The sequence below is a fragment of the Argiope bruennichi genome, chromosome 9, assembly GCF_947563725.1.
Source record: "Argiope bruennichi chromosome 9, qqArgBrue1.1, whole genome shotgun sequence".
Taxonomy (NCBI): domain Eukaryota; kingdom Metazoa; phylum Arthropoda; class Arachnida; order Araneae; family Araneidae; genus Argiope; species Argiope bruennichi.
Genome location: NC_079159.1, coordinates 24,369,558 through 24,381,288, shown reverse-complemented (window position 1 = coordinate 24,381,288; position 11,731 = coordinate 24,369,558). Strand labels below are relative to the sequence as shown.

At 26.8% G+C, this 11,731-nt stretch overlaps 1 protein-coding gene across 3 annotated transcripts in view; it reads right to left on the bottom strand.

Moving 5' to 3' along the window:
- Nucleotides 1-332: 332 nt before the first annotated feature.
- LOC129983744 (CCR4-NOT transcription complex subunit 3-like) overlaps nucleotides 333-11,731 on the bottom strand; it is a 45,938-nt gene continuing 34,539 nt past the window's right edge. For all 3 annotated transcript variants that reach the window (XM_056093355.1, XM_056093353.1, XM_056093354.1), the window contains exons 12-16: nucleotides 10,520-10,628; nucleotides 9,599-9,734; nucleotides 7,252-7,381; nucleotides 6,085-6,210; nucleotides 333-5,233 (exon numbers count right to left, since the gene is read on the bottom strand). In XM_056093355.1, coding sequence (XP_055949330.1) covers nucleotides 5,135-5,233; nucleotides 6,085-6,210; nucleotides 7,252-7,381; nucleotides 9,599-9,734; nucleotides 10,520-10,628 — 600 coding nt within the window. In that variant the 3' untranslated portion in view covers nucleotides 333-5,134. The remainder of the gene's footprint in view (nucleotides 5,234-6,084; nucleotides 6,211-7,251; nucleotides 7,382-9,598; nucleotides 9,735-10,519; nucleotides 10,629-11,731) is intronic.

The following is an 11,731-nucleotide window of genomic DNA, read 5'->3' as shown; positions in this document are numbered from 1 at the left end:
TGAAAGTAATCTTCATACTAAACAAAATCTTAACAATTCTCGAGAGTTCCAAATAAAGGAGTTCTATATTACAGTACACTCTCAAGTATCCAGTTCATGACTATCAGGCCTAGTTTTCTTTTTTTTTCGTAATTAAGTGAAGAAGTCAAGGCATTGGAAGCGTGCGTCTGCTACAATCCTCCTAAGTGTTGCGTGCAAAATACAAGTTGTGACAGGAAAAGAGCAGCATTCTGATCATTGTGTACTGTATATAATTTATACTTTGACTAGGAAAACATCAGATTTAAAAATGTGTCAGTGTAGCATGATTTCCAGAAAATGAAAGAAAAAAATTACTATACAGCATTCAGAGAGTTTATTTTGCCTTTTACTCAGCAGATGTTTTTATGTTCACAAGAGTATACACACTCCTTTTATTTACACCGTCCCAAAAGGCATATAAAACCAACAGCATAAAACGCTTTGGTAAAAAGTATCCATAGAGGGACAAACAACGGGAGTGTGATATACAACATGAACTTTATACTAAACACAAGGAAGAACTCAAGACAAAAACATACAAAAATCAGAAAAGATAAAAGGTTTCAAACTACTATAGTCATTTGTTTTGTTTTTTTCTTTCTAAAATAAAATTTCATTCAAGATTGGAATATTAAAATCTAACAATATATATCTCTATTAGTTTAAACTTTATCATACAGTTTGCAAAAAGTTTTAAAAACAAATAAAGATTTTTAAAAAATGAAATCAAATAATATTTAATTACAATGTGGAAAAGTTAACATGTTACATTAAATACATTAATCTAAATATAATTTTCTTTTAACATTTAAAATATTTATTCATCAAGAAGAATATGTCTAACAATTTAATGTTAATTGAAATTGCACAATGGAACAGGACATTCTTTGTTGCTTCTATAAGAAAAAAATTAAAGAAAATAAATATGACACAGCATGACGTAAGTAAACTGATAATTATTTTTAACTAATTTTTTTTTACTCAATTAGTTGAATAGCTGATGCAATGTTTCATGGAATTTCCAGCCAGATCTGTCTCAAATGTCTAAATATCAACAACTTAAAAATCATGTATGCATTTTACCAATGGCTTTCATTTAATGATGAATATATACATTTATAAAGCCTATTGGTATAAAAAGTTCAAGTAGGGTTATGAACCATAGTGTATATGTGAAGATGAGGAAAAACTAAATGTCATTTATGAAATATAAACAGAGCTGAAATTCGTAAGCTGTGCAATTATTTCTTTAAATTTTGGATAGAAAAAAAATGAAAAAATAAAAAATCAATAAAAAAATCAACAAGAAAATAACTGTAAGAGAAATGCAACTTTTATATAATTTGAGATCAACAAAGTTGCATTGCTTTTTAAAAACTGAAATTATAAATACAACATTAATAATTTAAGAGAATTTTGTAATAAAAAAATAAACAATGTTTTATATACAAAGGATAAATTTGTTCTGTTATTTGTTTCTTTAAAATATCAAGACTAGAATTCTAATATAGTAAGAAAAAATGCACCTTAAGATTTTATACATAAGAAAGTTCATAAATTCATGCATTTACTATAGGTAACTTTTTCCACATTGTAATTAGCTAATTTTCAAAACAGCATGAATTTAATGTAAAAAAAAAAAATCAATGCTAACCAATATGTAAACCAATTTAAAACTTATATAAAGAGAAGAGAGAGAAAAAAAAAAAAAAAAAAAAAACATGAATTTCAAACAAATACCTAAATAGCATTGAAAGCACAATGATACATAATTATGTAAAAGCTACAGCACAAATGAGAGTTATGTACAAGTCCTTAAGTGAGTTATACAAAAATATTCATCCATCTTTGCATAACAGAAACGAGGAATGATTGAGCTCGTGTCAGGCAATGGTGTAGCTTCCACCATTTTATGTACTTCTCACTGTTATGAATAAATGCACATACTTTTTTTTATGTTTATTTCATAATCATTTTTAAAATTCTATGGAAAAAAACAATCGTAACAAATGTACATCTCAGGAAAGGAATATTTTCAATTGTAACAGACTTCAATTTCTATCACGAGCAGAGGTTTTATGTATTATGGTTTTTACTGTAAGTTATAATTTCAACCCCATTGGTAAATGGCATTCACAGATAAGTGAAAATTTTAATGACTCAGAAAATTAATTGCTGACTAATTGCAAGCACCTAGATAAATATTATTTTAACAAATACAACCTAAATCTATGCAGAATACACACATAATTCTTGCTTAACATCAATACAAGTAACCATATGTTATTATAAAATGAAGAATAATAATTACAAAATATGTATGATATGTAACATTTAAAACAGAGATAATACTGTAACATCCAAGTCAAAATATAAGTATTTGAATTATAGTGAATTAATTTTAAGGCCAGCATCCATGTGTGGAAGAGGGACGATATTGTAAGCACTAAGAAGGAACAAATAAATTAAGGAAAAGGCACCAAATCTTGCTAAGACTAGTAAACAAGCATTTAAAAGATACAATGTAGCTCATATAAATGAATTCAAATATATTAAGCTTACAAAATAGGTATCTTATTTTTCACCATTCATGAACTGATAAAGTACTTAAATTATAATTATCTTTGGTAGAAATATCAAAGTATAATCGATATATAAGTCAATGCTAAGATTATTAAATTTACAAGAATTGTATCAAGAATTTTAAAAAAAAAAAGCATAAGAGAACTTTGAAAAAAATAAGTGAGGCAGATATTTTGAGGAATTGCTTAATTGCAAAATCCTTAAAAGGCACACACGATCGGAAAAAAAAAAAAAAAAAGCAATAGATGCCATAAATTGTTTTTAATTTCTAAAAAAGCAGGGAAATTTCGTCAACATAATAAAAACAAAAACTTGAAACCTCATTTTTGAAACTTTATTACATATTCATCTAAATCGTATAATGCAATTCTTTCTGTTCTAAAAAGAGAACAGATGAACACAAAGCAAATGTTTAAATTATGTACTTACAGAATATCACAGAGTACATTTTTATAAGATAGCACAGATGGGATTGAAATTATACATACAGCACCCATGAAACATGGTTTAATTTTCAGTAACAAATTATGTGAGCCACAACAACAGAATGCATCTTTTCACTTTTCCCTTTTGCATAGATACTTTTGTATTCTCTTTTACTTAGGAATTTACTTGTACTTAAAACCAAATTCAAAATAGAATTACAAAAGGAAATTATTAGAATAAAAGTACTTTACGCACATATTTGTGGAGCCCATTTGCTTACACTTACATGTCAATACACTCTGCCCAGCAGGGGTAAAGTGAAATGTAAGTAAACATGCCCAAACTAATTTAAGAACACATAATTAAAAACAATGGAGGGGAGAAAAGAATATGACTAACATCTCTAAGATTTCATAACCTACATTTCTCTCAGAAAAGTTTATTTACAATGAGAAAATCACAATCAATTGTGGCCATACACATCTACGGCTGAATAAAAAGGCAAAACAGTAGTTTTTACCAGCTTTCTGACTGCCAATAGTTACAAAATAATACAAATATTTAACTTACACAAGGCAGATAAATTTTTTTAATTATTTTCTTCTGCCCAAGTCTCATACCTTAAATATTATGTGGCAAGTTGTACAAATGATATCTGTACAAACTGTATGCCAAAACAATAAAATCCCTGATACACATCCTAAAGTTCATATATATATAATTCAGGGATACCAGTAATGGCAAACACCATTCAATGCTAAGATCATTATCTGATATACACAAGCAACACACAAATTCATTAAAAAACAAGATCAAATTAATTTTTTCAATAAGTGCCTTAAAAATAGTACAACAGGAAACTTTGATCTATTTACAAGTTTTATCTACATCTAAGAGCTACAAAATGCCATTAAACGAAAATGAATAATTGAAAAATCTAGCAAGAATAGATAGGTCTAGTTGTGCTTATAAGATATAATTTTCCATCTCTTAAAACATTACTCTTATATAAAGCTCATTGCAATTATTTAGGTACAGCAGAAACCTTATCTCACAGAAGTAGCCCTACCAATTTATTAATAGTAAAATCACTAATATTGCAATATACATTTGATTAAATTATAAGACATATAAAGGAAGAAAAATAAAAGTAAAAGCTGAAATCCATTAAATATGGTAATGCACAAAATCATATCATCATCCTCAGGTTAAAGATAAAGGAATATAAGAAATATCACATGGACAGTTCCTTTATATCATTAACTTCAGGTCAATGCTTGATTTTTGATATTTAAATACAATTAATTCAGAAAGATTAAAAATTATAATTGCCATACATTTTTTTATATATATATATAGCTGGAAAATTTGCAGGGAAAAAATTGCCATTAGTGCTAAGTGGTTAAGTAGAAGTATCATTGTACTTCATTTCAGGAGACCCATTAGCTTTATTTGTTGTAAAGACAAATATAGAGTCATAATGTTTCTCCAAAACATGAAGACAAGATACTCAAAATCATTAAAGACATCAAACAACAGTTTTTGAAACTAAAAATACATAAGAAATTAAAAGTTGAAATAGATAAATGAAATCCACAACCATTAAAGAAAAAAACATTTTTGAAAAAATAATAAACTTCCAATGACACCATAAATTTTCAAAAGGCATTAGTTACAATAATAGTTTTCCTAAAAGACTGAGTGAATCATTAGAACGAGAGAAAAAAAAAGTGACATTTAATAAATAAATAAATATACACACACTACAAGTGATGTGCTGCTTGTATATATCAGTCTTTACCTTACCCACAATCAAGTACTACATCAGATGTTTCTACAATGAAAGTTTTCAACCCATTTTCTCTGTGTGTTTTTTCAACAATACAAGATTAAAACGAAACAAATGAGAAAGCATGGCAGTTTGACTTGTTGCGACTGGCAGTGAGGACACGAAGGCAGTTGAAAGTACCAGTGCAATTACAACAGTCAGGCTGCGACTCTTTCTTCAGGCTGGAGTGTTGTACACTCAGAAAGCACAATCCAATTTCTTGAAACATCCGCTAAGGTGAATGAGGCAAACGAATGACAAGTAATGTGACACAAATTAGTTCAAGTCTCGATCTTCCAGGTACCTGTATTCAAATGTAAAACCTTCTTTCTTCCTTTGGCCCCATTTTTCATAATCAAAATAAATATATGTGCCCTAGAAGGGAAAAAAAGAAGGATTAATAATCTAATTGCTAGTACTGAATACAGTTTAAGTCAATAAATAAGCTTTTTTTTGTATTTTTTAAAAACTATCTCTACACTATGAAGTAAGTAGTTAACTGAAAGAAATGTGTATAGATAACATTTAAATAATTTCCATATGTTATTTAATGTTTTAAATTTATATTTAGCATTCCGATAATATTATAGAAGATTCATCACCATTTCATTTAGTATATTCTTGTATTCGTCATTGAAATATCTAGCCATATAAAATATTTTATTTAATACAATGAATTTTAAGCAGACATATATTGAATTAAGTATAAGAACAAGCTTAAAAGAAAGTTCTTACAAATTTCTCTTAAAAGAAATAATTATAAATGTTTTATGTATACTTATTTAACATAATATACGTTTGTTTTTCATACATTTTCATGCCAATGTAATAATTGAATGTAATTTCATGCCAATAGAAATTCCTTCCATTAAAGAAGAATTTTCACATTTCTTTAAAAATGCATATACTTTTTAATTAGCATGTATTTCTACAATAGATTATAATAGACTCATTTAATTAAATTCATTTTTTCTATCATACCAAATAAGAAAATGATTTTTTAATGTATCTGCTAAACAATGCATGAAGCCAATAATCAATTGCCAAAGGCAATTAAGTTTGCAAATATATTTGTTACCTGGATGTATATATTACTGAATACTTAAAAATATAAAGCAACTTCATAGATAAAATTATAAACAGACTTTTTAATTAAAGTTGAATTAGTAATTAAAATGATTTTCATTCCAACAATCAAAAGACACCTTACAAATAGCAAAAATTACCTGTTCATATTCATCTGTGATTGTTTTGGGCTCCTCATGCCTCTGAAACCACATCATATACTTTGTGTGAAACCTCCAAGATTGTTTTTTTAATGCTTTAGCTGCTAAATATTGTGCTTTTGTTCCCTAGAAAAGTTGCAAAGTACTATATACAATATACAATTAAAAATAAAGTTGATTGATCACAAAACTACTTGAAAATTTTAAAGGGAATCGAACAATTTTATTTCACTGGTACATATTCTTATAAAAGCTATATTTCTATTGCTAAAAAACTTTCAAATTCAACATTAAATTAATTTTCTGTTTTGCAATTTTTTTTCTTTCTTTTCATTTATTAAAAAAAAAAACTTAAAAAATTTTTTATATCATTTTTTATGTTGTTATATGATAATCTATAATCTGCAACATATATTATTAAAATTTATTTTTCTAAAAAGATTTTTATAAAAAATTATAATGTTGAAGTAAAAAAAAGAAATTGATCATGCATAAGTAAAATAAATGAAACATTAATATAAAATTAAATAAAGAATTTTATTTCACTTTAGAACAACTATTTTGAATATAATTTTGTTTATGACAAAATAATTTTTTTAAAAAAGTATTTACTTATATTTGCAATCCAAATGAATTATCAAACATATATATAAAAAAATCCATTATTAAGTTTACGAAATAATCAAAAATATGCTTCACACAGTTTTTATAATTAAGTTACAAAATTTCAATTGGCAAGCCAGAAAGAGAATAAAAATGATTTTCAATCCCTCACATCTAAAGGTTTACAACTGTTAATAGAACATTTTTAACCAAAAGCTATTCATTACAGTAAGACAATAAATCATATAATTTTAATTAACTTTTTATCTTCAACAGCAAGAAAGTTACGAGAAGCAATTATTTTTAATCCTGCCATTTCATCCTTCCCTTTCAATTCATTTGCACATTAATTTGCCCTTTTCTTTGTTCTGATTTTCTTTCTTGATTTTGATTTTCTTTGTTCTTCATATTTAATAGAATGACTGAGATGGTCTTGTTTATGTTTTGAAAATGAAATCATGAAGATTCTTATTTATTTTAGATATGACTAAATCCAGCATTTTGCTGCAGAAAGAAAATATTTATTTAAATTTTTGATTGGAAAAATATAGCATTATACTTTACCTCCATATAATAAAAGACAAAAAACAAAGTTTCTGTGGACAGTCGCTGGAAGAATTCCACAGTATCGCAATGATTTAAGCCATTAGGATAATATGAAGGTGTTGGGACCGGATTTCGAGGAAGGTATTGCCTGTCAAGAGAAATTTATAAGCAATTTTTAAATTGCTTATCCATTACTACTCAAGTTACAATATCCTCATAAGGAAAAAAAATCATACAAATGTTACATTTTTAATACACATTTACTTATCAATTATGTACTATATCCATAATTTATAGAGCATATCTATTACATGGGTATAATACAATAATAATTAAATTTGAAATTTAGAACAAATAACATATGTTTTTATGCAGAATGTTTCCATAAAGGGCATCAATAAATTGAAACAAATAAAAATCCCATAACAACTTTAAATTACAATATCAAATTTCAAAATTTATTATACTATATAATAATTCTTAAGGCTGATTCAGTGGTTTCCAAGGTTCATTAAAACTTATATCCCTTACAGAAGCAATTTTTTAGAATTTTAAGAGTATATCAAGTATTACTTCTTATTATTCAGACAAGATTCAAGCAATAGCAGTAAATGTAAATTCTCTTAACTGTATGTAACTAACACATATTTCTGTGTAAGCTGAGAATTTTTAGCACTTTTACTAAAGCTAAATTACAGTATATGACATATATATGGATCTGCTGATCTATTAAATTTTAATAATTTTATCTATTAATATCAGAAATTTATATATTATTTGCTATCAGAATATTAGAATGTAAATACAAGACTAATATATTTTTTTTAAAAAAGGGGAAGATATTTCACTAAAATACGACAAATTATACATTTCCTGAGTTCCCACTCATTTCCTGCATAAAAATTTGAGGCTTTTTAAAAAAAGGGTTGCTACTTAAATTTGTAAAAAATTATTCCTTGCATTTTCCCAGGACGTATAAGCAGTATAAGAGGAAATGTGCAAACAGCACTTATGTGTTAGTTATAATGGAATACAAACATTCCATAGTTTAATTGAGTGGAAATGAGGAAAGGAACAAACAATTTAACATTACTCAAAATAATAGTATATTAAAAACTGAAGAAAAAAAAGATTATCTTTAATTTATTGCCTAGAATTTAGCAAGATAAAATTTACAAATTGTGATATTGATCATCTCTAATGCTTTTTAATAGTTAAGTTACACAAAATTAAGGACACAGATGAATTCAAATAAAAAATAACAATTTTACTGTCAGGATACAAACCATTTAATAAATACTTAAAAAAAAAACCCATTATGAACCAAGATTTTTTTAATCATTTATTTATTTTTGGCAATTCATATATTTGGGCATTAACTTTTGCAACATCTGCAAATTTTCCAGCCATTAGATTTTTTTTCCAACAATTTCACTTGCAATGCTGCTTTCATTTGAACTTTTTTCTGCTCTCCTAAAGCTTTAAACCTCATATGTATTCATTTAACATACTGAAGCAAATCTTTTGAAATCAGAACGTACGAAACAGACCCATAAAATCATACCTTCAGTGATCCAAGGCATATCTTAGAAAGAGGACAATAACTGAATTGTCTTCACAATTAAATTTAGTTAACAAATAAACACATTCAATGATTCTCAAAGACTTTTTTTTCACAATAATAAATATAACAGTTACATTTAGAATAAGTTTTTTTAGATCTTCAGCAAAGAATGGTGTACAACAGTGAAGCAAAATTTGGAGCAATTCCAAAACAACGAAATATGTACACTTTGTTGGCCTGCAAGTAAAATGTTTTGTAATTTCATTGTCAGGTAACATTTCTCCTTCCTTTTCTTATTTCAATACAAGAGTGATTCAATTGCAAATTTAATGAAGGCATAATTCTCCTTAGAATTTTAAATTTTGTGATAATCAGTTTTCACATTTATAAATTTTTGTGGCAGGAACTCAAACCAGGAGAAAATTAAAGCTTCAGAATAAGGTGCCTTTCTTAAAGACCTCTATAAAGATGACAATTCCAACTTGTCTAGGGCTTTTTTTAAGGCCTGTGTCTATGTTTCGGTTTCTACATGTCTCTTTATCTGTATTTCGGTTAATGAATAAACTTGATATTAATAGAATTTTTATAATTTGATATAAATTAAACTACTAAATGAGAAAACAAGTAGTTGGCACCAAGTATTTTAACACCTTATTTTCATAAACAACTTTTTGTTTGCATCATATGATATAGTATGAAGTGTTTAAATCAACATAATATCAATTATATTAATACTGACTAAATAAGTTAACAAATAATACTACTAATAATAACAGCAAAAAAAAAAAAAAAAAAAATTACCTAAGTCTTTCAGAATCAGATGGATGAGGCATGTGCCTTTGAGCAGATTCTAGTATTCGAATTTGCTGAATACAGTCTTTAGTCAGAGGTACAGGACCAAGAGGGGCTACGCCTAATAGAGGTGGTATGTGAGCTTCTGTAAATGACAAAAGAAAAAACAGTTAATGTAAATTAATAACTTGCATGAAAATATATACAATAAGTAAAAATAAATCACATTTCCAATCCAGTTTAGTTTAGTATTACTTATATCAACATGCCGCTTAGAAACAAATACTAGGGTTATTTTGGAATGGACCACATAATTTTGAGCTCTAATCAAATGATAAAGATTATCTTTAAGCTAGGACCTCTACTCCAAACTTTCACATTGGTGGACATTTTTAATGCAAGATTTAACATGGACTAATTTCATATACATGAGAGATCTTTAATGGAATCTGATTTTGAATATGGAGCTATCAGCCTCGAAGCCAAAACTTTACTAAGCCACCTCTGCTTGGAACATAATAATCTCATAAAAAAAGTGCATTACATTTTATCAATGCATTGTTTTAATTTGAATAAAAGAACAAAACACAGGCACACTCTTTTATATGGTAAGTCACATTAATTTGAGAATAGAATATTTACTATATTAGAAAATATTCAAATTGGAATTTGGTATTTTTATACTCATAAAACATAACACTATAATCAATTTAAGATTATAAACAAAAAACTAAGTAACTAATTTATACTAAAAATTTTTCTTTTTTAATGCAGACAATAGGTAAAATAAAAAGATGCATGAAATAAGACATTATTCTTTTCAAACAAATATTACAAAATTTCAGACAAACAAATTTCAAACAAGACGAATAACAATCAGGAATAGGAGAAAATGAAAAGGGGGAGGGGGGAGAAATCAGAAATACTTGCCTCGTTCTGCGGAAGATGGAGATGGGGATGTAGGAATATGAGTTTCTAAACCAGCATTTAAAACAGCTTGCTCTGCCATGGACTTTAATGAAGACATAGGTTCATCACTCTGTAAAGAAATTAAAGATTGTGAATAATTGAATTCCAATATTATCAATAACAATCAATACTGAAAGTCAACATTTTTAATTTCTAAATTTGCAGCCATTTGCACTCTGAAAAATAATTAGAAAAATGCAAACATTTTCATTTAAAACTAAACTATTTTACCTGTATTACAGATTCTATTTTCCGAATTTTGAAATTTCAAATAAATATCACTAAACTTCATGTAACTAATATCAACGCTACAGCACAAAATTTCAGATTTAAGCTGTAAAGGCTCATGTTAATCATACAAATTCAAGGACACACATCAGATTTTGTAGGCCCAGCATTTTTTTTTTTTTTTTTTTTTTTTTCATTTCTCAAAATACAAGCAAATAAAATTATATTTATGCAAGAAAAAATTAGTTTCATAAAAAAAAAACAATAAACAAAACACAAATGAATATTTTCAAAATAACTATAGTTTACAAAATTCTTATTTAAAACTTACTGCATTTTAAAAATTATATATATAAAAAAAAGACAAAAGAAGATTTAAATTAAAATTATTATTTACAGATAAAACAAAATTACATAACTGAACTTGGAAAAAAAAAGTATTCGCAATCTTTTAAGCATTCTAATTCTGAAATGTGAGCAAGTGCTTCAGGTTTCAGATGCTCACGTCTGCTTTTCGAGATAAGGAAATGGAGGAAATACCTGAAAAGTTTATTTTAGCTTCCTAATGAGTTTCAATACATTTACAATGAAACCAGGGTTTTCACACAGAAAGACAGATTTCCTGCTTTTCGAGATAAGGAAATGGAGGAAATACCTGAAAAGTTTATTTTAGCTTCCTAATGAGTTTCAATACATTTACAATGAAACCAGGGTTTTCACACAGAAAGACAGATTTCCTGACATATTTTTAAACTCATTGGACCTAGCAGATATATGGCTTCCTGGTTAAAACCTAAACTGGAAAAGCACCAATAGGCTAAATAAAATGCAAACGAAATATTTTTTCATGCATTAGATTCATACAAATTTAAGAATTTGTTAATAAACATTTTGCATCAACAGATATAAATTTAAAGACATAACTTAAAGTAAAACAGGAGGATA